Here is a 26,663-nt window from a genome sequence, read left to right on the forward strand (position 1 = left end):
CCTGATGCCTTTAAACTTCTTTATTCTTCTGATTACACTAAATATGAGATCCTGAGCAAGTTTGAATAGAGGTGATTACAGTCTACATCTTATTTTATACCCAGTCTCTCAGGGAAAGTTTTCTCTTCCCCCCCCCTTCCTCTCCTCCTCCTTCTCCTGCTTCCATCCCCCTCCCTCTTTCATACAATCTCCCTCTTTAGTACTGGCTGGCTAGCCTAGAACTTGCTATACAGAACAAGGCTAGCCTTAAACTTATAGCCATCCTGTTGCTTCTGCCTCCTGATAGGATTGCAGGCGTGTTCCACCACATCTGCACAGCTGGAGGGAAGTTTTGGTAGTGACAAGAGAGACGTGTTTGTGGGCTTTTAGATATACCTCTATATGGTAGATTAAGTTAGTTGATTTCTATGAGTTTGCTTTCTATTTGGCTATTTGGTGAGATAGTGGAAACTTTAGTATTATACACACACACACGCACACACACACACACACACACGAATGCGCATACACACACTCATATTTATGAATATATTTTTTTTTGCAGTCACCTCAAATAAATGACTTGTGCTCAGTTTCTTAATTTAGGTTATATATTTGGGGACACTTAAAATAAGATACAAGCTACAGGCCATCCAATAAAATGTTCGTGTGAAAGGCGTAGGCTATGGGCGACAGCTTCCAATCTGGCGAGGGTGGCAGCGGTTCTTGTTACTCAACAGAGATCTGCTTCAGTGATGTGGCATGCTAGGTTACACTTTGACACTGTGACCTATGTAAAGAGTGCATTTGTCACCCACACAGATGGGGATTTGGACTACCATCAGAAATTCAGCTCCACGCTTTACATGGTTATCAGTTAATTATTATCCCCATTAGAGTAGTGATGTCATGAAAGTGGAGGGGAAATAGCCTTAAGCTTTTTTGTTGCTGTTCTGAGACAAGGTCTCACTTGGTAGCCCTGGCTCACAGAGTCAAGGAGAGGACACGTTGTCCAGGCTAGGCTGGTCTTGCACTCGTGGAAATCCTCCAGCCTCTGTCTTCTGAGTCCTAGGATTAGTGTTGTGCGCCACTACTCTCGCCAGGCTGTAGTAAGTTGGACTAAGACTTAAGAGAGCCTGACTGTTATGTTGACCAGATGCTGAAGGGTTTGGATGAGAAGTGAGAGGTGAAATGTGTTTGTCTTCTACTCAGTGAGAAACCAAGTGGCCCATAAACCAGAGGAATGTAATGACCAGATGTTTGCGAAACTCCCCCTGAACAAAGTTCACCGTGAGAAGGACAGGGAGATCCTTTAGGAAGCCATCATAGTGATGGAGAGTAATATGGGAGCCAGGGCAGGAGCTGTAGCAGGGGCAAAGGGTGTGTTGTGTGTGTGTGTGTGTGTGTGTGTGTGTGTGTGTGTGTGTGTGTGTATGAGAGAGAGAGACAGACAGACAGAGACAGACAGAGAGACAGAGACAGAGACAGAGAGACAGACAGACAGAGGCAGAGAGACAGAGACAGGGACAGAGACAGACAGACAGAGACAGACAAGAGACAGAGACAGAGAGAGAGACAGAGAGACAGAGAGAGACAGAGACAGAGAGAGGCAGAGAGACAGAGACAGAGAGACAGAGAGACAGAGAGAGGCAGAGAGGCAGAGACAGGGACAGAGAGAGACAGAGATGGAGACAGAGACAGAGAGACAGAGAGACAGAGACAGAGACAGGCAGAGAGAGACAGAGACAGGGACAGAGACAGACAAGAGACAGAGACAGAGAGAGGGGTATTTGAAGACAATGGCTGGGCAAAGGGAGGAACAAGTAGTAGTGACTGAGCAGATGTGTGGACAGAAGAGGAGAAAAGAGTTTCTTGTGGAATAATGGTTTAAATGTTTTCACTGGGGTGGCTGCTCTTGCAGCAGGGAGCCCCCTGGTGGCAAAAGAGAACCAAGGTCGGGATTCCTCTCACGCAGGGCGCTGGCGGGCTGTTCCGAGACACACTGCGTACAACCATGGTCACAATATTATAACATAGGGATGCCCCTCTCCTTTCGTGTAGCAAAGAGACACATTTAAGAATAGCTGAGAGCTAATTGTTGATAATGGACCAGGAAGCGGGGTCTGACCACAACCTTGAACTGTTCAAAGGAGGTAGATACTAGCCAACTTCTTTCTCCAAGAAATCTCCACGTAGTTGGAAAAGATTAGCTGGAGTCTGTAGCACTAAATTCAACAGACACTGGGTACCTCTCCTGGGGGTTATTGATCTTGTTTCTTAAGAGCGCAGCCGAGAAGTGAATAGAGACTTTGAAGCTGGATTCATCTGAGTTTGAATGCTGGCTTCGCCACAATTGTGCCAGCCTTAGTATCCTCCCCTGTACATTGCACATAATAGCACCTCAGTGGTTACGGGAATTCAGGTGATGGGTGTGAATCAAGGCTTCCTCTTCCTTAACTGTTGGAGGTAGTCCTAAGGATTCCCTCAAACGCTCAGGTAATGATCCTTTAGGCTAATCCATAAATATGTAATTTAAAATATGGTAATAAAAAGGGGGACACTCCAAAACAACCTCAGAAAAATTAGTGACCTGGTAGACCACCCCATTTTCCTGAGGCCAAGGACTGTAGCTGAGCAGGGATCCAGAGAGCTCTCCATCTGTGTGTTTTTTTCCTCTAGGTGTTGAGCAGCCCTTGAATTTTCCAAAACAGGTGTGCTACATAGGTCTGAGTCATCGACCAAGATGAGATATTTCAGAAACTTTCCATTTTAAGCCTTGGGCATGTTCCTGATTGAGTATAAATACCTTGCTTGCTATATAAATATGCAGAGTGTAACCTCTTGCTGAGCACTGCAACCGATCTGAGAAGCTAGCCAGAGCATAATCACATCTAGCGATTATCTTTCACCAATCCAGTCCCTTTGGATACTGGAAAGGTTTGCAGTGTTAAAGCTCATACGAGTTAGCATTTGAAATCACTGTAGCCTGTTTTTTTTTCCTCTCCATGAGCTCTGTGTGCACATGCATTAGTTGGTCTTATCCATCTGTAAGCTTTTGTAAGCTCCCTAATGAAAACAACTGCATTTTCAAGGCTTAATTGCATCTTATTGAGTGGTCTATCTCTCATTCTGTAAATGTCCAATGATGAAAAATGTTCTGTTCATTAGAAACCACCAGCATGTGAAGGAGAGCTGGTGTTTTATTGACGTATGCAGAAAATATCATCCTAAAGGTCAGAAAATAACTATTGGAGAAGGAAAAAAAAAGCTTACCCTACTCCACTCTGCATAGACAATATTGTATTGAATAGCGAGAGTTTGACAAGACTAATCAATTACACACTTCATAAAGAAAACAGTTAGCAATTCCCTTCCTGTGTACTTGTGAAACCATCTTCTCATTAGCTCTTTAGATTTTAAATTGCTTTGTAAGATGCAACAGCTGACATTTTGTGCTTTTTCCTGAGCTACAGTAAACGTCTGCTGGATCCTAGGGAGGTGTTGACATGTGGAATAAAGAGTACAATCAAGTCTGCTCTGAGTGAGGCTGGTTTGGGGTACCCACCTCAAGAGGTAGGAACTAGCGCTCTGGCTTTCATGAAGTGAAGAAACACATTCATAGCCACTGCAACCCCACTATCCATCCCCTCAGCCTCTCCCTTCAGGTTTCTGTAATTTGGAAGAACATTGGCTGGCCTTTGTCACAGGTAGCCATGCTCCTGGATAAAGCACTAGGGACATTTTTTTTTCCTGATAGCCTGAATAAGTCTGGATTGTGCAGACTTCTGTAAACAGAAGGCATCGGCTCCCTGGCTGGGAAATACTTCAAAATAATACTTGAAAATACTTAAAAGTAATATAATTGCTTAATTAACTCAATAAACATGAGTCTATACTTGTTTTAAAATTATTTTTATCATTAAGTATGTTTGTTTTAAACTATTTCTATCATTAAGTATTATCTTGTAATTTAATATTTTGTAGGTTTCCCAAATACATTTGCCTTTGATATATCAGGGAAGACTTTTGGCCAAACGATCACAAATGGGTTAGCTTTTGTCCAAGTGTTACAATTATATCTACGTGAATATATATATATATATACATATGTGTGTGTGTGTGTTACTGCAACTGTTTTAACTAGACAGCTGCCACACAAGAGCCAAGGCTATGCAGTAAATTAATAGATGTATTAATCTATGTTTGTTGTGAACTAGGATTTTTTAAGAATTATACATATGTATTTGCTTATTTGACATATGGCCACTTTTTTCCCAAGTTGGTTGAGCTGAGTTTAGACTTCTTCCCTGTGTTATTAGTAATCTGGAGTCATTTTTCAGTTATAGCTGCTTGGGAAATGGTACACACAATCAGTGAGGGTGTGAGAATCTCTACTGCATCTTTGCCTTTCACGGTGACCTCCACATGTGTGAGCTGGGTGTGTGTGCATATGTCCAGGTGACTGAACCAAAACAGTGTGTTATAAATCAACTTGTCAATCTGAAATCATGACTGTTATAGACTAGTAGTTTAAGATGTGTTATATTTGTTTATGCTGTGGAGCATTTGTTTAAGATGCAAAGATGTGCTGCATTCTTTTATGTTGCATTTATTTAACTCTGTGAAGTTGTGTTACTGTGCCTGCCTGAAACACCTGATTGATCTAACAAAGAGCTGAATGATCAATAGCGAGGCAGGAGAGGGAAACAGGTGGGGCTGGCAGGCAGAGAGAATAAATAGGAGAAATCTGGAAGGAGAGATCAAGGAGCAAGAAAAGGAGGAGAGGAGGACATCAGGGCCAGCCATCCAGCTACGCAGCAAGCCACGGAGTAAGAAATAAAGAAAGGTATAAAGAAAGACAAAAGTCCAGAGGCAAAAGGTAGATGGGATAATTTAAGTTAAGAAAAGCTGGCTAGAAACAAGCCAAGCTAAGGCAGGGCATTAAAACAGCAACAAGTAAAACCCCAACCAACTACACATGACAATCTGAGAATGACCACAGAACCGACTCTTACCTTCCGGTATCCCCAGAGCTGGTTCCCTTTCATGCCGTGACAGTCATAGAGCGTGACAGGGCTACTGTGTGAGATTGCGTCGAAGCAGAATTTTCGGGTGTGCAGAGGCTCACCGGGTCGAATATCTTCTCTCCACCCAAAAGTAAAGAGCTGGCAAAAGAACAGCAGCAGAGAAGCCGCAGTGAGTTCACGTGTGGGGGAAAAGGTTCCAGAGCGTGGGGAGAGCCGTCTTGACAGTGCAGAGCTCCCATTTTGTGAATACCAGAAAGAAGTCTATCTCAGCACAATAGAGGCATTGAAAGGGCATGCTTCAAAGGGCTCCCATTTTGTGAATACAGGGAAGAAGTCTATCTCAGCGTGCCTCAAAGGGCTGTGACAGCTGTACCTGCGGCCAGACTGGTAAAAATGCAAGCGAGAAGTCTTCAGTGAGCAACGGGTAAGGAAGGGAAAAGGGGAGGGGAGGAAGGGAGGGAGAGAAAGGTATTTTGAAGGTGGGGGAAGAGGAGAGGGAAGGATGAAGGAGGAGAGAGGGGAGAGGGAGAAGGGGGGCTAGGAAGGAGAGGAGAAGGAAAGCCTTTAATAAAACTTTTAGCATTTGTCACGTAGATAAAAGGTTCCTGGATCAGGGACTGCAGCGTTAGCCTAATGAGCAGATTAACTGCCAATGGACAAGACTTAAAGTTGAGCTGGATTGATGCTCGCACCTTGAAAAATCCAATTTAAAGGAAAGCCGAGCGCAATGGAGTAAAGAATAGGCAAATTAATTTTCTAGCATAGGTCAGAGGAATTCTGTGGGGCAATAGAGACAGTTTTAGATCATAACTCACAATAAGATGTACAGTTCACACTTATAGGTCCCTGACCTCCAACCTGAAACAGGAGTTTCAGGGATGATAGGTACCACAACTCCATTGAATACTTCAATTAATATGCCATCCATTGTTTCCTATCCTCGTCTGGGTTATCCGTCTCACTCTATATTACAAATGCTACTTATGATGTCCTAAGTGAACTTTACAATGGACTAAATTAACAAACAGCATTTCTATTGAGAAAAAGAGCATTTTCTTGAGTTCCCTGAGCTGAACCACATTTGTAGGGTACGTCCAAGAAAGTCCTTAATTAAAGGAGAAGACAGACCGGAGAAGACTTGGGATTTCTTGCAGTTCTGGTTCAGTAGGTTATGTAATTCTCAGACGAGCAAGGACTCTAGGAGGCAGACAGCTGTGTGAAGCAGAACTGTCTGGGCCAAGGTCTTACTGACAGAGAGCAAGCGGAGTGGAGAGCTGTATGCAGCTAATGCCCTCACCACTGGCCTGGTCCTCTGTCTACTTGGGTTTTCAGATCCTACCGAGAGAATCTGGGGGCAATTCCAGAGATGGCTAAGAGAAAACAGTTAAGTGATGGGAATCTGAAAGCGACTGGAAGGACTAGGTGAAGTGGTCTCAATTAGGAAAAGAAATGATTGGAATCCAATACATGCATGAAGGCATCTGAGCAAAGGTGAGTGCCTATGCTCTGTTCCCTTGAAAGGCAGGACAAGAGGCCAGTTCAGACAGGACAAGGGGTGTCAGGTTAGGCACTTGTGATGGAGTCTTGAGTAGGAATTGTGCTCTCTGTCTGTCTGTCTGTCTGTCCTTCTCGTTGTCTTAGGTCCTTCACACAGGAGAAGTATCTATTTGTGCTGTTCCTAATTTTGAGCTCTCTTCCAAGGGTGCTACTTCCGTGGCTTTTGAAGTACCGTGCTCCTCCACAGTAACCATCTTTCATCTGTCTGCTTAACGTGGTGTCACCAAGGGTGTCTGTCCTCCTTCTTTCCTGTGTGGGCTTAAATTCTCTCAGACCAGCGTTCACCGAAATGCTCCGAACCCACCCACCACGGTGTGTCTGGCTCCTGGCAGGATTTCCTGACCGTGTCTCCCAGAGGACTCCCATCCAGCCTATCCTGCACTCACCGGAGTTTCATTTCTTGGCTAGCCTGTTCTCCTGTGATTTGCTTCAGTTGGTGGTAACGTCATTCATCTCGTCGGCCATGGAGTCTCGGAACGTTTGCCTCCTTTACTCTCCTCATCTAATTACCTGGCAAGTCTAACCACCGTCTCTCTCTTTGGCAGGACTGGGGATGGAGCCCACCGCCTCACACACACTCCCGGCGACCACCACTGTACCGCTAAGGCACACCTTGGCACTTTTGTTTCCTAAGCATTTCTGGAATGAGTTTCATCCTCCAAATCCTCACAAACGTCGTTCTCAACATCTCTTGTGTAGACTATTGTCATAACCTGCTTCTGTTCCCAATTTTTTCCCGTACGTGTGTGTGTGTGTGTGTGTGTGTGTGTGTGTGTGTGTGTGTGTGTGTGTATGTGTGTGTGTGTGTACACACTCACGCTCATGGCGGTTCGGAGGTCAGAGGACAACCTCAGGTATTGTTCTTCAGTCACTGTCCACGTTGGTTTTAAAGACAAGGTGTCTCACTGGCTGGGACTTGCCATGTAGGTTAGACCGGCAGCCAGTGAGCGCTAGAGAGCCTCACGAGTGCTTTCGCTCCCCCAGTGCTGGGATTAAAAGTGTGTGGGTGCCACCAAACCTGGCCTTGAACTCGGGTCCTTGTGTTTGCAAAGAAACACATTCCATGAGCTGCTTCCTTAGGCCCTGCCAACCTTCCTGTCCTTGTTGCCCACGCTCCTGCCCCTCCTAGTCGGCAGAGAAGTCCGTCTGGGATGCCTGTCTAATTGGGTCTTCTGCCAGCCTAGAATGCTGTGATGGTTTTCCTCCTCAGTCTAGATGTCCAGTCATCCAAGCAGCCTTCGTCTCTGAACCGCTTCATCTTCTTCCTCTCTTTCCTCATTCCGTCATGACCGTCCACTGGGTTTCCATATCGCTTACCAGGTCATGAGACCCTTGGTGGCGGAGTGTGTCCTTTTAAAACTCACCTTCCCGGCACCCGGAAAAGCACAGGTGCTAGATATGTTTGCTGTGTGTAACTTGTACTGCTTATCTCAACAGAAACTTGAAATAACTGTCAAGATAAATGATAATTCGTTTTAGTCTTTTTTTTTTTTTTAAATGGGTCCTATTGGCCTTCAACTCACTACATAGCCCAGGCTGGCCTTAAATGCCACATCCTCCTGCCTCAGCCCCTCCTGATTACTGAGATCATAGGTATGCCCCATTCTGCCTGGTTTCGATCAAGAAATCGTAATTGGTTTACCTATTTCTCTTTCGTCTCTATTGCTGGGTGTGTTTGGGTTTTTTGTTTGTGTGTTTGTTTATTTTGAAAGATTTATTTTTGGCTCATGTTGAAGGAACCCTCAATTATTGTAGAGAAGACACTCAGGCTGGCGTGTCTGTCAGCTTGCTGCTCGAATTGCCTGTGCCGTCAGAAAGGGAGAAGCAGATGAAGAGATCCACAGCCAAGCACCAGGCCGAGCTCAAGGAGTCCAGTCGAAGAGAGAGAAGAGGGATTCTATGAGCAAGGGGCCTCAAGATCACGATAGGGAAACCTACAGAGACAACCAAACCAAACTAGTGGGAACTCATAAACTTTAGACCCACACCCGTGGAGCCTCCCTGGGACTGTGGACTAGGCCCTCTGCACAGTGAGACAGTTGTGTAGCTTGATCAGGACCCATCCTTAGGACATGAACAGGCTTTTTGGAGCCCACTGCCTATGGTGTGACACCTTACACAGCCTTGGTGCAGGAGGAGGGGCTTGGACCTGCCTCAGCTGAATGTGCCGGGCTTTGCTGACTCCCCATGGGAGGCCTTACCTTTTCAGAGGAGGGGATGGGAGGGTGGTTGGGAGGAAGGCTGGGGGGAGCGGGAGGAGGGATGGGGGGATCTGTGGTTGGTATGCAGAATGAATAAAAAATTTCTTAAAGAATACTTAAAAAAATGAATAAAATTAGAATAAAAATAAAGAAAGAAAGGAAGGAGCTAGCGGAGTATCAGTGTTCATCTCTCTCAGGATTTCCCGGCTCAGTCAAACCTCTCGGGAAAAGCCACACAGGCACCTTCTGAGGTGTGCTTCCCGGGTGATTCCAAATGCAGTCAACCAGATGCTTTAAACATTTTATTTACTTGTTAACTTTAGGGAGGAAAAGGTCATTTGGCTCCTGGGTTACAGCTCATCATCAAGGGGAGGGTAAGGCAAGAGCTCCAGACAGGAGCTTGGAGGTGGGAGCTGAGGCAGAGGAGTACTGTTACCATCATGTTTTCACTCGGTACCTTTCTCTTTCTGACATTCTTGCTCTCTTTCTTGTTTCCCTCGTCATCCTCTTCTTCGTTCTTAGAGACTTCCATACAGTGTGTTTTGATCATATTCACCCCCTCCCTCAACTCTTCCTAGATCCACCAGAGAGTGAGAGTGATCAGTTTACCCGGGGCTGCACTCTTAGAGAACACAGTCTCTCTCCATGCAGGGGGCGGGACTGTGTGCCCAGCTTCTCTCTCTGTGTCTTAGCTTATATATACCCGGAAGCCTAAAGATGAAAGGAGTTGTAATCCCTACCTATTGAAGATCATTCATTCGACAGAGCTGACTTCTGCCTCAAGTGTCCCGGCTTCTTGAATCTCATTTCCTCCCACTTTTCATTACATGGATCTCTTAAGGCTCAAAGAATACCCGAGTGACAGCAAGTCTGTCTCTTAGATGTCGTCTACTGTCACAATCATATCTGGGCACACTTTGGCGACTCTTGTTTCCTGTTTCTAGCTTTGTATCGATGGCTAGAAAGGAATTTTCATAAGGTATTCTGTATTGTTATTGCTACCTGGTGATTGCAATCCTGGGCCCTGGGTGATACATCTTCAAATTATACCAATTGTTTTATTTTTCTGCACCTTCCAATAACTAATTTCCCCCTCTCTTACGTCTTTGAAACGCTTCCTGTAGCCATTTATCTTCCTCAATGGCCATGTCAGACGGGTCATTCCTTAGACACGTTTGCTCTAGAGCAGAAACCAGCAGACGTGGTGACAGCATCTCACGGTTCAGGGACTTACTGTGACACTCACAATCTGCCTCCTCCTCCTGGGCGGCTCTGACTAGCCAGAAGCATCTAGATTTACTTACTAAAAGCCCCTGACGCCTTGTGCTTTCTTTTCAAACCCAACCCATTCTTTTTAAAAGTAAATGGATGTCAATTTCCCGCCTTTCTTCTTCTGAGAGGGTCTTTAAAATATAGATTTTGAGTCATGACCCATTTCCCTGCTTCCATATTCGTGTGGTGTGTGCAACATTGCCTGGGTCTGGACTGTAATGTATTATACAAATAAATTCTCCAGATCCGAGCTGCAAATACACTTATCTTAATCCGGCAACCCGATGAGACCATTGGAAAAACATTTTTTTCCCTCTCTGTGGGTAGTTATATTTTATTTCATCGTTAGGGAGTTTGCAGAAATCTGAGTTATAACAGGTTTCTCCCTACAGTTTGTACTCATCAGAATGCTGTTTTGAGATTGTTGCCCCCCCCCCCCCCCCCTGCAAAGAAAAGGCGTGTGTCCTTTCTCTGCACGCATTGTCTTGTTTGGATTTCTGTTTTGTGTGTATCCCCCTCCTCCAGATCTTGGAAAGAGAAAGTCTGTCTGCTTCCTCAGCAGGACCGCAAGGCCTGCAAAGCTTCCTCCCAGCAGGAGCCCAGTGCCTGCTTGCTGGGCCTGCAGAGAGAACAGCCAAACTAGGCCAAGCCAAACACACCTCCTCTCTTCTACCTCCCCCCCGTGCCCCCCACCCCCCACCCCCGCCCCGTACTCATAACAGGGGCTGGGGAGCTGCCTTCCAGATCTTACGCTCTTATTTGGATCTATTTTTATTTTTCTTCCTCGATCCCTAGAGGAAACTGAGAGCCAGCACACAATGCTAGAGTGATATCAAACAGCTCAGCAATGACCCCGGAAGGATGAATCATATGCCTGCTTCCCTCACAGAAGCCGGATTAGTCCTGAATAATGTTCTGCGGCAAAATGTTTCCCTTATAAAGGCATGCTTCAGTGGCCCTTCTTCGTCGTCGACTTTGGAGCAAGTTCGTTTATTCTTTAGTCAGTTCGACCCCTTTGGAATTAAAATGAATAGCCATAATTTCCCTGGCCTGATGTACTTCTCATCCAGGAATTTTAATCTAAATGTAAAAGGGTGAATTATAACTTACAGTCTTTAAGCAAAATATTGAACAAGGCTTTCATTAATTATTGTAATATAAATTTGCCTGTAAAAGTCAAACCGGATTCAAGTTTTTCCTCCCCCCAACCTTTATTCTCCTCGGAGTTCCAGCCTTAGGACTACAGAGACCGGAAATCTTTTTCAAGAGCTGTATTAAGTGCAGGGATAGATAGATATGTATTTTTTTTCCTGCCTCGTGAAGTTTTTCTTCTTGTCTAGTGCTGCCCTCTGGTGACCATTCTGTAAATTACACACCATAGATTTTTTTTTTCCAGTTTAGCCTGAGGTAAATGAACAATCAACAATAAAAGTGTGTGCGATATACTTCAGTTTGCTCGTGTTCATTTTTATCTGTCAAGAAAGAGTTCAGGCCAGATCATACTCCATTCTAGAACTTTTCTGTTTAGAAATATTAAGCCTGGTTCAGGTATCCAGACGTGTATCCCCATAAGCTATCTAAATTTGTTTCCCGCTTGGGCTGAAAAGAGGAGATAAATTTAGCCCAAGAGACGAAGTTTTCCCTTAAAGCTCCCCTCTTTAATTTTAGAGACTGTCCTTCCTACATGCTCCAAAGGCTGGCCTTACTGGTAGCCTCTTGAGCATTCTTGCTTGCCCTCAGGCCGGAGTCCCGGCTGCTTGTTGGAAGTGCCAGCCAACCATATTCCTCTGATGCTTGGCACCACCTCAGCAGTGCTTATCGGAGGATACAGAGGAGGAGGAGGAGGAGGAGGAGGAGGAGGAGGAGGAGGAGGAGGAGGAGGAGGAGGAGGAGAAGGAGGAGGAAGCCAGTGAGTTCCCGTCTGACACTTTGTAGCTATCACCACATCCTAGAGCTGCGGAGCCTCCTGGGAATGGTTCACCCTACAGGATATGCTGGAGTGGATGAGTATGTTGGGAATGGACCAATGCATCCATGTCATAGCAGCCTTGAACCTGAGAGCATGACAGTGTGTGTGTGTGTGTGTGTGTGTGTGTGTGTGTGTACACAGAAGGGAAAGTACAGTGACTGAGTTGACCTCATGTGGGAGTTAATGTTACGTCCCAGGCATCATTACTTCTCAGAAAACCCCATAGAGGAGGTGGGGCCTGTTGTCCTTATTTAATGAGGGAGAACCTCTGGCCTAAAAGAATTGAACAAGGCTGCTTGGCTTAAAGTGAGATCCATGTTGGCCTGACTCTAAGGCCGTCTGTCTTCCCAGATCACTGTTGGATGAGTAACCAGTTAGAGGGTGTTAGAAGATGCTGGTGTTATCTGATAGGAGTCATCCTTGACTGGTGTTTGAACTGGCTACTTTCCCAGCAACCTGACGCTCTGATTGTAATTCAGGATGCAGGAGGGCCAGGAAGAGGAAACAGGGAGAAGACAAGTGGACTTGAACGACTCCTTAAGGACCTTAGGCTGGGGAGGGTCATTGCTCAATGGTTCACTTTTGTCAAGATTCTTCTGTGCGGAATGTGTGCATAAGCTAATGACTCTCTCCAAAGCACGAGGGTGCTCCAGCTGAGCCTCGTCCTGGCCAGTATCCAGGGCAGACATGGAAGAATACAGCTGGAGCACTACAGTCATGCCAGCAGAGAACACTGTGAGCACACACTGCCCTGATGGTGATAATCCCTGAGAAACAGAGAACACTGTGAGCACATACTGCCCTGATGGTGATGCTCCTGAGAAACAGTGAATACTGTGAGCACACACTGCCCTGATGGTGATGCTCCTGAGAAACAGGGACCACTGTGAGCACACACTGCCCTGATGGTGATGTTCCTGAGAAACAGGGACCACTGTGAGCACACACTGCCCTGATGGTGATGTTCCTGAGAAACAGGGACCACTGTGAGCACACACCGCCCTGATGGTGATCCCTGAGAAACAGTGAACACTGTGAGCACACACTGTCCTGAATGCGGGTGTTCCCTTCTACAGAGGGAAGCAGGATGGGGAAAGGCCTCAGCTGTGAGCATCAGGTGGATTTCTTTGTAACTTTGACAATAGCTGTGGATACCCGTGGAATCTGTGTGCTCCACCCTGTACTTCCTATTTGAAATAGTTCATTACTCAAACTTGAAAGACCAAAGGGGCCCGCAGTCCTCCACACTGTCCTTTCTCTTTCATGGGTGACACAGTTTCAGGAGAGACCCTCTCCGAAGATTTTCTGGCTGTAAGTTGGATTAGAAATCACACTTTCCTTAGCCGGAGCTGCGCTGAAATGTCTTTCTATCAAAGCCATGCATCGTCTGAAAACATTCTCTGACGTCTATGTTGGGATGCCCCTGCCTCGGCTGTCCTTCACAGGCATGACTAAAAACTACTATTGCAACAAGCGGGCCATGCATTACTTTTATGCACAGCCAGGAGGGAAAAGTAAGGTTAGATGGACTCTCGAACACAAAACAGAGTCCTTTATGACAAGATTTTGCTGGATGAATACCCCAGCATTCTCCAGGTTTGTCTTGAAAACTGCTGCTGTAAGGAAGACAGTAAGATAAGCTCACAGCGAATGAGTCTACCACCTCCATTTAAAAAAAATTAGTTTTTCAGAGTTAGTATGTAAGGGGCTGGAGAGAGGGCTCAGTGGTTAAGATGTCTTCTTGCACCATCATAAAAGGGCCAGAGTGTGGATCCCAGAGTCCTGCACAGGCCTGAGCCTGGGACCCCAGCTCTGAGGGAGTGGGAAAGAGACTGGGACGTGCTAAGGCTTGTTGACTTCCAGCCTAGGGAGGAAATACAAGCCCCAGAATCAGGGGGAGATCCTCCGAAGCATGGGTGGAATGTACTGGAGGAGGAAATGCCATGCCTTCTTCTGGCCTCACTTCGTGTGCAAAGGTGTGTGCACCCACATGTACACATGTGCACACACGTACAAACAAATAAAGGTGAGCACACAAAATCATGGGCTTCATTGTGCCATTTCTGAACAGACTTTGTTCTTTTTTATCCCCCCCCCCCTCCCCCGCAGAGCTGAGGACCAAGCCCAGGGCCTTGCGTTCTCTAGGCAAGACCTCTACCACTCAGCTAAATCCCTAACCATGCTTCGTTCTCATTTATCCCCATCCCCACTTCCCTCTTCATGGTTTTAGCTCCTTATGACTGGTCACCACTGTCCTAGCAATAGCTGCCTTTCTGCTTTCAGGTCACATTCAACTCTCATTCTAAAGTTGTTTGTTTGTGTGTGTGTGTGTGTGTGTGTGCATGTATGGGCATGCTCACATGAGTGTTGAGATCAGAGGACAACGTCAAGTATCATTCCTCAGCTGCTGTCTACATTTCCTTTGGATGGCTCTTACTGGCCTGGAGCTCACCACGTAGACTAGGCTAGTTGCCTAGCAATCCCCATTGATCTGTCTGTCTCTGCCTCCCCAGACCGGGGATTACCAGCACATACCAGCATGCTCAGCCTTGAAAATACAGGTTCTGGAAGACCAAACTCCAGCTCTTACACGTGCAAGGCGTACACTTCCCTGGCTGAGCTATCACACCAATCCTGCTTCTCTGAGTTGAAATGTGCTTTGGTCCGTTATCTTGGTTGAACGTCACAGTTCCTCTGACAAGGAGCAGAAGCGGAGACAGACCAAGCTCAACCAACTGGGGGTCTGGTTGGTGACTAACTTCACCCAAGCCCCAGATGCACCACCCAGAGACTTCTTCCCATCCTGCCCTTCCCTGTCATCATCCTCAGCTCCCCACTAGCCTCCGCTCCCGTGACTTCTGACTCACCTGCTCATGAGACCACGTCCTTTCGGAACCATCTTTGACACAGATGTCCAGCCTCAGCTCGGTCCCCGTGGCTCCGTGCTTGCTGTCCACGCACAAGTTGGCCGCCACGTTCCGAATCTGTGGCAGGAAGAACACATCAAGCGTGAGGCTGTGTCGCTGACTCCTGCCAATCCCCGGGTTGATAAAGGTCTCCCTCAGTCTGTCTTTTTCATCACCTGACTAGAAAGACACCTTGAATTTACATGCAGTGTGTTGAGGACTTGAAAAATGAGGACACAAAATATGACATAGTCTATGTGAAAGAACACGACATAATCAAAAGATAAAATTACAACTGGCGGCAGTGAAGTGACTCTTTGATTGTGTGACCGAGGGAGGGGCATAGAGCCCTGACCTCTATAATGAGAGTATTTTCTTGTTCAGGTAGTGGTCGACGTGGAATTTTAAGCACCTCTACCATTACCCTCCCTGCGGAGAGAGAATCCCAGGAGGGTGTTACAGGTGAGGTGTATGGTTAAGGAAAGGGGTCCTCCAGCATGGCACAGTTCTGGGCAGGTTACGGTGACCTCAGGTTCCAGTTCGGCTTCAAGTGGCTGTTGTCATAGGCTAGCGTTTCTCCTGGGTGGTAAATTAAATCCTAGAGGATTAGCTATCCTGGCTGAAGATCATGTACAGATTTCATAGTACCGTTCTTTCCAGTTATTCTGTTAATGCTAAATAGGTAGGGGCAAGGAAAGGGGAAATAGTGAGAAAATATCAAGAGCGGAAACAGCGAGAGAAGTGGAGTCTGGACGGGGACAGATCTTCTGTAGTTTCCTTCTGCCAGGAGCGTCCGCCCACCAATTCTCTGCTGCCATCATCAACATAGCCTGTAGTAGGGCTGGATATCAGATACAGTTTGTGATTGTGTGTGTGTGTGTAGGCTACATCAGCCCTGCTATCTCAGGCCTTCGGGACTACCTTGAGCAGTCCCGAATCATTATCTCTCGGTATGTTTAAACATGGAAAAAGATTAGGATGCACTCAACGTTTGCTTATGCTCTGATTCTTTTGCCTGGGCTGAGTAGGTAAGTAAGATCACGCAGCCAGGGCCCGTTCATATGGGAATCGGACAGTGAAATAGAGCAGAGGTTGTGAACATCCTGGGAACTGTGAAAGGATCCAGTGACACCGGGAAGGACATAACACAGAGGGAGCGCTCTCAGGGTTCATGTATTCCAGGAGTACAGGTGGGTTAATGTCCCTCAGGAGGGGACAGAAGCAGCATTCATTTCCTTATTCAGAGAAACTGGCAAGAGGTCTACCAACTGCTACAGGACATCTGATGAGGTCTCTGACTCCTATGTTAGGGCGGTGTGAAAGAAAGCAAAATTTGTTTTGTCCAACATGGAATCCAGGGGCAGCTATGGATCCCCACCTCCAGTACAAGCCGCCTAGCAGCTCAGCACCTGCAGGTGGGTTTGGACAAGAATCCTTCTCTTCATTTTCCTGAGATCCATCACTCGAGCTTGAATCAGGGAAATTGCTTGCCCAGCCCTTGCGAACCAATTGCATCCTCTTCTTGGTTACGGGGAGATCCAGCGGTTCACGAGCGTGAACTTGAGGGCTCATCAGAGTACGGCTGACTGGTCATCACTTAAAGGAAACCTTAGCTTCATCTTTCCGAAACAAGGACGAGGGGGGACCTTTCTTTTGAGATTTTGAAAGGGGGAGGGGCAAGAGGGAAGGAAAGCCTTTTATAAATCCACTTGTCATCACGTGTGTGATGACGCACACAAGCGCCTCTTTAGTAAACTAGGAACACACATAGTTAGATTTCACTGTCGCTGTCACCTTTGTGTGTGTGCATGTGTGTGTGTGTGTGCGTGTGCGTGTGCGTGTGCATGCGTGTGTGTGTGTGTGTGTGTGTGTGTGTGTGTGTGTGTGTGTGTGTGTGTCAGTGTCTTGCTTTATATCTCAGACCATCCTGGAACTTCTGATCTTCTTGCTTCAGCCATCTCTACTGTGTTCGGTGTGCTATCCCTTTCCGGAGCCTGGTCCCCTCTGAAAAGCTTCAGTTTTATCTCCTCCTCTGGGTCCAGTATGTCACTTTTCTGAAGCTGTCTGTCACCAGCACAACAGCCTAGTAGCACTCTGAGAAGTCTGTCTTTTCACCTCTGGGCCCTACCATCCCCTGGCACAGTCTTGTTGGAGAAGGGTTTTCAATGCGTATGCTGACATCACTTCCATGGCACGGCTCTTCCCTCTATAAGGCCATCTAGGAGCCCCAAACCACATTTAAGAGGGGAAAAACAGCTGTTGGTGCATTTGTAACCACTTTGCCACAGAAGGAGAGGCTATCCCACAGGGTTAGCATTGGAGCTTGCCCATCCGTGGGACGCTGCTCTTAGAAAAGGAGAAAGGAGACAGCATCCCAAGCTAGGGACAGGAGTGGTGACTGCCAGCTCAGCCGGTGGATACGACCAACCCTCCCAGAGAGCTTTGCTTTGTTTCCCAAAGTTAGGAGCCCAAAAGGTCTCTGGCAGGGATGGAGGACCCCATTTTCTAAGCTCTCGAATTTTCTAAATTCTCACTCAAATGGCAGCTGTGTAGACAACAGAATAAACTGCTTTGTGAGCCAAATTTCAGGTTTCAAAGGCATAATTGTCTACATCTGTGTAAATTTCAGCACAAAGTTGTGCCAGAGAGGAAATGCTGTGAGTTCAGGACAGGACAAGGTAGACAGCTGGGACGAGACGAACAGCCGGCCATTTGTGCTTCCTTCTTTTCCCTTTGTGTGAAGCATGTGTTCTGAATCTCTCCCTTTATTCACAAGCATAGCTCCATCAAAAGAAAGAGGGGAGCAGGATTCAAACAGAAGAAAGGTTTAAAGACTAGAGGCATTAGTATTTACAAATGGTTTTATTTGGTCTCTACACTGTGTCTGCAAGTAAGGCAGTTTACACACACACACACACACACACTCAAATCTAGGACACGGGCTATTGCATAAATCTGTGAGAGAGGACATCACTTTCAGGCTTCAATCCTTTGCTGCTGTCCAGCTCCAGGGCTTGACATCCTTAAATTGCATCCAGGGATCTGGAGGAGGCTAAGCAGGATTAGAAAAGTGAAGTAGTGCTTGACTAGGCAGGGGTAGGAGGAAGGTGAAGAGCCAGGGAGAAGGAAATCATGATGGATGCCAGGAGCGCAGAAATATGGTCCTTTTGGGTAAGGGTTAGGGAAAGGCAGAGAGTAAAGATGCTTGTTGAGTATACAAGGAAAGCCAGGCTCAAGTTCAACAAACATTCATTCCCCCACCCAGGAAGCTTTGAGGGATCTCACTTGGTGCAGTAATTGCCTACATGTCCAGGTCCCATCCTCAGTACCAAATGTGGTGGCGCACATCTGTAATTCCAGCACTCCAGAGGTGGAGGGAGGTGCACCTGCTGCAATTCTGGGAGGTAGAAGGAGGAGGATCAGAAGGGCAAGTCTATCCTCAGCTACAAACTACTGAGTGTGAGGAACATCATGGAATACCAGAGATCTTGTCTTAAAAACAAAACAAACTAAAACCCAAACGAGATATAAGAGAGATCTGGGCATGGTGGTACATGTCTTTAGCTCCAGAATCAGGAGGGAACAGAACTCTGTGAATTTGAGGCTAGCCAAGGCTACACAGTGAGTCCTTGTTGTGGAGGAGGAGGAGGAATTAGAAGAGGAATAATAATAATAATAATAATAATAATAATAATGAGAAGGAGAAAGGGAGGAGAAGAGGATGAGAGGAAAAGAGAGGTGAGGAGTGGGGCAGAGAGGAGGAATGTAGAAAAATATCAAGTGATGAAGCGATTCACAGATGTAGAATTGGCCACCCATTTTTAAATTGCATTTATTTATTTATTTCCTAGAGAATAAGGCCTCAATTGGATGTTAGGTTAGACAGAAATGCTAGGCTTAACAAACAAGAACCACACTTTGTTAATTGCTCCTAATAGCTTTGGGGCCTTCTAAATGAAACAGTAGATTCGTCACTCACTCCACTAGTGAGTACCTGCTGTGTCCAGGCCATAGATACTGGTCACAGAGAAGAGAGAAGAGGAACCCATCTCCTCTGGGCTGGAGCCCAGGGTATAGTCAGGATGTTATGGAGCACATAAAAGGAAGGGAGGCCCGAATCTCCCAGCATTTCTAGCTGCGAATTTTAAATATGTTCCTCTTCATGGAGCGTGGGTGAATTGTCAAGTGTTCTGGCTAGCTGAGAGGCAATTTCCTCAATTCGTGATTGATGGGGGAGGGCCCAGCCCATGGTGGGTGGTGCCATTCCTGGGCTGGTGGTCCTGGGTTCTATAAGAAAGTAGACTGAGCAAGCCATGAGGAGCAAGCCAGTAAGCAGCACTCCTCCACGGCCTCTGCATCAACCCCTGCCTGCAGGTTCTGGCCCTGTTTGAGTTCCTGCCCTCACTTCCTTCAGTGAGGGACAAGGAAGTACAAGACAAATAAACCTTCTCGTTCTCAACTTGCTTTTGGTCACAGTGTTTCACCATAGCATAGCAACCCTAACTAAGACAGTAAAGTAATTTTTTTTTGCATAATTAGATAGAAAAGACAGGGGTGCAGGGTGGAGAGAGAATTGAGCACGCAGGTCTGGGCTCTGTTCATGCGATAGAAGGAATTTCTCTACAACCTTGGTCATACACCCCTTTGTAAAGCTCAGCTTGCCCATTCATTAAAAAAAAAAAAAAAAACAAAAAACAAACAAACCAAAAAACAAAAAACAAAAAACAACCCCCAAACTATGTTTTATTATATGAAAGAATTTTAAACAAAAACATTGAAAAAACCCATATCCAAGGAGTGCTTTTATATGAAACAGGCTTTAAGAACATGGATGAAAATCCAAAGACTAAGAGAAGGAAATGGCCTCTGCTCACCAGGAGCCAACACTCCCAATGGGGAGACATCACTGAAGCCATCTTCTCCAGAGACAACATGTTTGTCCTCGTTAGTTTTTATTGTCAACTTGACAGGATCTTGGATCATCTGGGAAGAGGGAACCTCCACAAAAGGATTACATCAATAAGACTGGTCTGAGGCCATACCTTTGAGAGCCTGATTTGATTGGTGATTTGTAACAGGAATCTTAAAAGGTCTTATCAGTTAAAAAAAACCCCAGAGCCAGATATTGGGGTGAAAGATGAAAGATCAGAGAAACAGAACAAGCCAACCATGTTCTCACCTCTACAAAATCCTCAGTCTCAAGAGAGCGAGTTCCTGTTTCCTCACGCTTTACATATCTTTTTGTGTCCTGCCATATCACCTCCTGGGATTCAAGGCATGGGTGCTTCCCAGTACTGGGATTAAAGGTGTGTGCCACCACTGCCTGGCTCTGTTTCCACTGTGGCCTTGAACTCAAGAGATCCAGATGAATCTCTGCCTCCCAAGTGGTAGGATTAAGGGTGTGTTCTACAACTGTCTGGCCTCTATGTCTAATATAGGGGATGTCTCTGTCCTCTGATCCCCAGATAAGCTTTATTGGGGTGCACAATATATTACCACAGTGATTGACGTGGAAGGGCCCAGTTCATGGTGGGAGGCACCATTTCTAGGTTAGTGGGCTTGGGCTGTAATGAAAGCTAGGTAAGCATGATGGATGTAGAGGGTGGGCTAGAAAGCATTGTCCCTCCACTGCTCAAGGTTCCTGCTTTGAGTTCTGGCCCTGGCTCCCATCAGCAATGGAGTGTTACCTGGAGGGTAAGATGAAATTAACCTTTTCCTCCCCAAGTTGCTTCTGGTCAGAATGTTTTATCACAGCAACAGAAGAGCAAAGTAGAACATGTTAGTTGAGGACGGAACAGGAAATGACCAATTCTGAGGAAGACAGGTTGGAGCTCTTAGTAGAACCCATGGCATTGGAAGGGGCTCAGGAGGATGACTAGATTTCAGTCTGGAGAGTGAGGTGAGCTGACAGAAGGAAACCGTAGCCTTAGGATTTATTTAGTGAAATAAATATTGAAGTTTGAAAGTACAAGGTGTGGTGTGCGTGTGCGCGTGGGCGCACGTGGGCGTGTGTGTGTGTGTGTGTGCGCGCGCGCACGCGCTGGAGCTTGAACCCAGGGCCTCACAATTGTTCAGCCCACACTCTACCACTGAGTTACATCCCTAGCCTTTTGTTTTTCCTTCTTGTTAATGGTGAAAAGAAAATGTTCGTTTAGAATTGTTCAGCTGGAGGCACTTGCAATCACCCCAGTTTTGTGGGCAATTGCACAACATCATCACCAGGAGCCAGTTGAACATGGAGCTGCTGCTTTCCATCAAGCCTGACCTTGACCACATCAGGGTCATGGATTCTCTTCCTAGCTGGGTTGATTTGGTGCTTGTTGATTCCCGCGATAACCACCAATGTCTTGTCTTCTGTCCGTTTCACATCTGGCTTGGGGATCAGGGAACTTTGATGAGGGCACAGTGGTCAAATAGCTTCCTCTTCAGGTGCTTGCCTGAGGACTCTGCTTCTGAAGCCGCAGCATGTGGAGCTTCCAGAAGGCCAGTAACGTGTTTATTTTTATTTTGGTGGCCCTGGGTACCTTTCCTGTTCACCATCAAAGCCTTTGCCTTGATTTTGACTTGGAGGAAGTGGAGCACCCTTCTCTGTTTTTGGTGCCTTTTTGGTGAACACCGTAATGTGCTTTTTAGGAAATGGTAAGTGATGTAGTGGGCAGGGCTCAGTATATTGTTTGTCAAATGATGGAAATTGTATGAAAGGGTAGTTATACGACTTGAACAGATGCACACAAAGATGCTTAGGCAAGTGTCTTGTATATTGTTAAGTGGCCAGGAGATGTTGGCCGCCATTTGTTTTTTAAATTGGCTCATTCAGGAAATGGGTGATGTCAGTCAACTCACACATGCGCTATTATGCTTTGAACACTTCAAACACAAGGAATTTGCAGCTAAACAGGTTTTGCTCCATCACATTAGACCGGTTCTTTACTGTGCGTCTCAGTTACTTTTGAAAATATTACTTTCAGTTGCTCATGATCTCAGGCAACACCATGTCATACCTGCCCATCTCCCTCCCTGCTTTACCCTTAATCAACTCCTGGCTACCTACTGCATATACTTTCACTTTCCTCTCCTTTTCACTTTCCCAGGCCTTTGAGAGCTGCTTACAGACTTTAAAGATGTAGTAAAACATAGATAACACAAAGTTTACCTTTTTAATATTTTAAAATGTTCAGTTCAGCAATAGTAATATATTCAAGTGTTATATAATTATCATTATTGTTTATTCCCAAGGAGTTCTTATTATTCAAAACAGCAACCACTAACTATTAAGCAGTAACTCCCTGCCCTTGGACATGTCTATTCCACTGACGATATGAATTTGTGTGTCCTAGGTATTTCATATCCGTCAATCACACATGTGTGCTCTCTGTGTCTGGCTTATTTCACTTAGCATAGTGTATTCAAGGTGTCCCTGTTGTAGCTCATGTCAAAACTTCCTTCCTTCTTAAAGCTGAATGGTATTCACACACACACACGCACACACACACACACACACACACACACATTCATACACACACACACACATACACACCATCTTTGTTTATTCATATGTTGATGGGTGCTTGAGTTTTTTTCCACCTCTTGCCTACTGTGAATAATACTCCAATAAACCTTGGCATACAAATCCCCAGGAATTCTCCTGGCTATACACTTTGGGCAACAATTGCTACCCCTATAGCAAATGATAATTCTGCACTTCACTTTTTTGAAGGGCTTCCAAATAGTTTTCCATAGAGGCTGCATAATACATTCTTACAAATAATGTACAACAGTTCCCAATTTCCACACATCCTGCCAACACCACCTCTTCAGTACGTGCCCTGTGTGGGCATGAAGTAGTGTCTCTCTGTGGTTTTGATTTGTATTTCCCTTATGGCTAATGATTTTGAACACCATTTTATGATCATTTGTCAATCTTCTTCATAGAAAAATCTGTTCTAGCCTTTTGCTCACTTTTGAATACAGCTGCTTATATTTTTATTGTTGAGTTTTAGTATTTTGCTATATTATGAATGTCAATCTCATACCAGATATGATTTTCAAATAATCTATTCTATTCAGAGAGTTACCTTTTTACACTAATGATGGTGTGCTTGATGGACAAAAGCTCCAGTTCTGATAAAGTCCAGTGTATCTAGTTTTCTCTTTGTTGCCTGTATTTGTGTGTGTGTGTGTGTGTGTGTGTGTGTGCATGCATGCATGTGTGTGTTTCACTTTTAAGAAATTGTTGCCAATTTATTTTATTTTATGTGTATGTGTTTTCCTGCACCTCTGGATGTGCGTTACGTGTGTGCTGTTTCCTGTGGAAGCCAGAAGAGGGTGCCAGGTCCCCTGGACCTGGAGGTTTAGATGGCTGTAAGCCATCTTGTGGCTCTGCTATAAGAGGAGTAAGTATACCACCATCTTAATTAATTATACCTGAAACAACACTCTTTCCAAATAAACTCATATCCTGCTGTATGAGTGAGTTTATGCTTCTATATGTTTTAGAGCCCTTGTTTACCCCTTTACTATTCAATACATTGTTAAATACTAAAATGCTCAAAATACTGGCATGATTTCTGTTTCCTGACTAGACCACCAACGATGCAGCCACATACAAGGAGGAAAAGTATATGACATCATTGCAGCAAAGAGTGCGAAGCAGGAGAAGATCTCAGGTGGAATGCTGGGAAAGAGGGCACAGGCAATAGCTAGGGAAAAGGCAGGGAGGAGAGCTTGAAGAAGACATGGGAAGGTTGGTAGTGTCAAATTCTGTAGGAGGTGGACTGGAAAGGTGGTGGGAGCATGTTATGAAGTCATCGATGACCTTTAGAGAATAGTTTCTATGGCTTGAATGGAGAGCGCTCAGTTGATTGGAAGAAACTGCAAGGTAAAAATTGTGATCAACTACTAGAAGCTTCTCTTTCTAGAAGCTAGATCACGAATGGACTGATAGATGCAAGGCCAAAACAGAATGAAATTTGACAGTTATTTTTGGGGAAGCGGTGACTTGAGGCTGGAATTATCTATAAGCCATAACACAATTCATTTGAGGCTTCAAAAAATAATGAAGTACTTTTAGAAATCACAGTCTATAAGTACCAAGTCACACAAGCGCTCTAACTACCCTGACTGGACTTCTCGCTGCTTAAAATTTTGCCTGATGGCCACTGTGAATTTTCACTTCAACAGATCCATCCTGTCTCTAATTGCTCCATGCTGGTGGCATCCAATGGCTCTTGGCAGAGACCAACTATTGCCTTTCCTTGAAATGGTGCCCATAGAGATTTACTTCCTCTCTTGCACACATTCTCTTCTGCATTTACTCTAAATGTAATTGCTTTGGCATCTCTCTCTTGCCCTGGGACTTACTAGAACTGCTCATTTCAGAAGGCTGGCTTACATTATACAAGAGAAACACGAGCCCATGGCACACAGATTGCCAGGGGGCCTTCAGATTCATATAGACTCTGCTCTGAATAGTTTTTTACTGAAACCAGGTCTTGCCACTTAAAGTTAAGTATTGTATTATTAGAAAGTCATGTATAACCTCAAAATAGGAACTTTTAAAGTGATGGGTCATTTGTCAAAAACAATTCCATCTCGCCCCTCACAAAGCTAAAAGGGGAAATTTGTCTAAATAAGGGACTTCTCTGGAGGTTAAATAAGTAACTCTTCCCTGACAAAAGGAAAATAAACCAGGACAGCCTTTTTAACCCGTTTTTGTGCTGAACTGGATTCCCTAACACCATCAGTTCCCTGCCTGATCTGTGCCACTGCCATGCTGTGTAGTGTGTTCGCTTCCGTTCACACCTGCGCCCTCAAGAAAGCAAGTGATTTTCCCAAGATTCTACCGCAAGTCGGTGACAGGTAAGGTTTGTATCCATGGCTTTGATTCCCAGGCCTGTGTTCTTGATGCCACAGATGGTAATAGTTACAACTCATTGACTAGAAAAGTCTCACTGGGGGCTGACAAATTGTGGCAAATGGCTTACTGAGCCCGAAAGGATAGATGGGGATTGCTGAAAGCTATGAGTCCTTGGGTTTCATAAAGAAGTACTCTGTCAATATTTGCATCGGAGTCTGAGGCACTAAAGCAGAGTTAGAAATGAATCGCTGACACTTAGGAGGACTCTGAGGGATAGAGAGGTGGCAGTCAGTTCACTGAGCTCCAAGACTCGCAGGGAATATTTGGTTACTCATGAATGTCTCCATAGGTGGTAACTCAGTGAAGAGAAAGGAGGCATCCTGAGAGAGAACAAGACTGGGAGAGAGAGAGAGAACTGAAAGGGAGGAGAGGAGAGGGGGAGAGGGGAAAAAGGAGGGAGGGAGACAGACAGACAGACAGACGCAGAGAGGCAGACAAACAGACATACGAGACAGATTGACAGGCAGACAGATAGACAGACACACACAGAGGCAGGCAAACACACATACAGAGGCAGACAGACAGACAGACAGACAGACACACACATACACACAGGGGTGGGGAGAGGGAGAGAGGGAGAGAGAGGCGGAGAACTTCCCAACTTTGCATGAATGTCTAGATTTTGAGACCTGGTTTTTAGAAAATGCCCTTTCTGAAAAAAAAAAAAAGATGGAAAAGGCGGAGTAGCAGTGATCTTATCCCAGCCCGTATAATTCAATGCAAAAACAAAACAAAACAAAACAAAACAAACAAACCCCCCTTTTGTGTTCAGCCACCGCATGCGCTCCACACTGCTTGGCTCTGCCTGAGTGGAAATGTCTTCCTGTTCCTTCCCCTTGTCCTTGAAGATTAAAAAGCTTTGCCAGTTTGGATTTACTCTTCGTAAAAAACAAGAACGTAGAACAATTTGCATAAGAATTTGAATTCTTAGAAACAGAATTCCTCTTTCAGCTTGAATTTTCTCCTTAAGGTTTGGTGTTGGAACGTCATGACGTCAGAGATGGAAGCATTTTCTTGTCTATTGTGTCCCATGTGCACCTCTGGGACAGAGGCAGAGTCCAATTGCTAATATGGCTGAGAAAAGTCTCTTGAAGGGTCAGGTGACAATGCTTCATGTGGAAAACATGAAAGCAGATATTTTGAAAAAGCTGTAAGTAGGAGTTAGGGTATTGAATGAATTTATCGGAATCCCCGTTTTCCCTGTAATCTACAGAAGTCGGATGAGTAAGTTAAAAATGCAAAGGGAAGAGGAATAAAGAGATCTGGTGGGAAAATTTATAGCGAAAGTTTGAGAAGAACAACCTCACCACAGGAAGACAGGAGAGGTGTGTTTAGCAGAGAGCTAGTGAAGTCTGTCAGTCTTCCTTAGCGAGAAGGAAGCTGTAGACAGAATGCTTCCCAAGACGCTAGCCATGCTCCCTGAGCCTGTGTCTGGACCTTAAGCCAGGGAGGGCTGCTCTGGAGGCAAATGTACAGCAGTACAGAAGTTGGCTCATGTGCTATAGAGACAGTGTTTCCCCTTTCAGCCCCCAAATGTGGGAAGTCAACCACACAATGGACTGCAAGTCACAAGTGCTGCCTCTCATGTTTCCAGGATGCCCCTTAGACAATGACATGGAAATATCTCCTTTGCCTGAACAACATCATGCTGGGCCAAGTATCTGGACATTTAATGGACAACTGAACATTTAATGTTCCTCAAATTTTTCTCCTGAAGTGTACTTTTGAGAGTACAGATTCTTCTCTCAATGGTTGGACTCAACTATGCATTTCCAGGAAATGGGACTTTCTGTGGTTCTAGCCAAATCGTTAAAAGCCACTTCCAACACTGTCCTC

At 45.4% G+C, this 26,663-nt stretch overlaps 1 protein-coding gene across 1 annotated transcript in view; it reads right to left on the reverse strand.

The window, feature by feature from the left end:
- The window catches only part of Galntl6 (polypeptide N-acetylgalactosaminyltransferase like 6), a 1,088,908-nt gene that overhangs the window by 12,383 nt on the left and 1,049,862 nt on the right, over window positions 1–26,663 (reverse strand). The window contains exons 11-12 of the mRNA XM_052752327.1: window positions 14,873–14,989; window positions 4,995–5,144 (exon numbers count right to left, since the gene is read on the reverse strand). Coding sequence (XP_052608287.1) covers window positions 4,995–5,144; window positions 14,873–14,989 — 267 coding nt within the window. The remainder of the gene's footprint in view (window positions 1–4,994; window positions 5,145–14,872; window positions 14,990–26,663) is intronic.

Source organism: Peromyscus californicus, unplaced genomic scaffold (genome assembly GCF_007827085.1).
Source record: "Peromyscus californicus insignis strain IS unplaced genomic scaffold, ASM782708v3 Scaffold_23__1_contigs__length_62951481, whole genome shotgun sequence".
In the NCBI taxonomy this organism is placed as follows: Eukaryota; Metazoa; Chordata; class Mammalia; order Rodentia; family Cricetidae; genus Peromyscus; species Peromyscus californicus.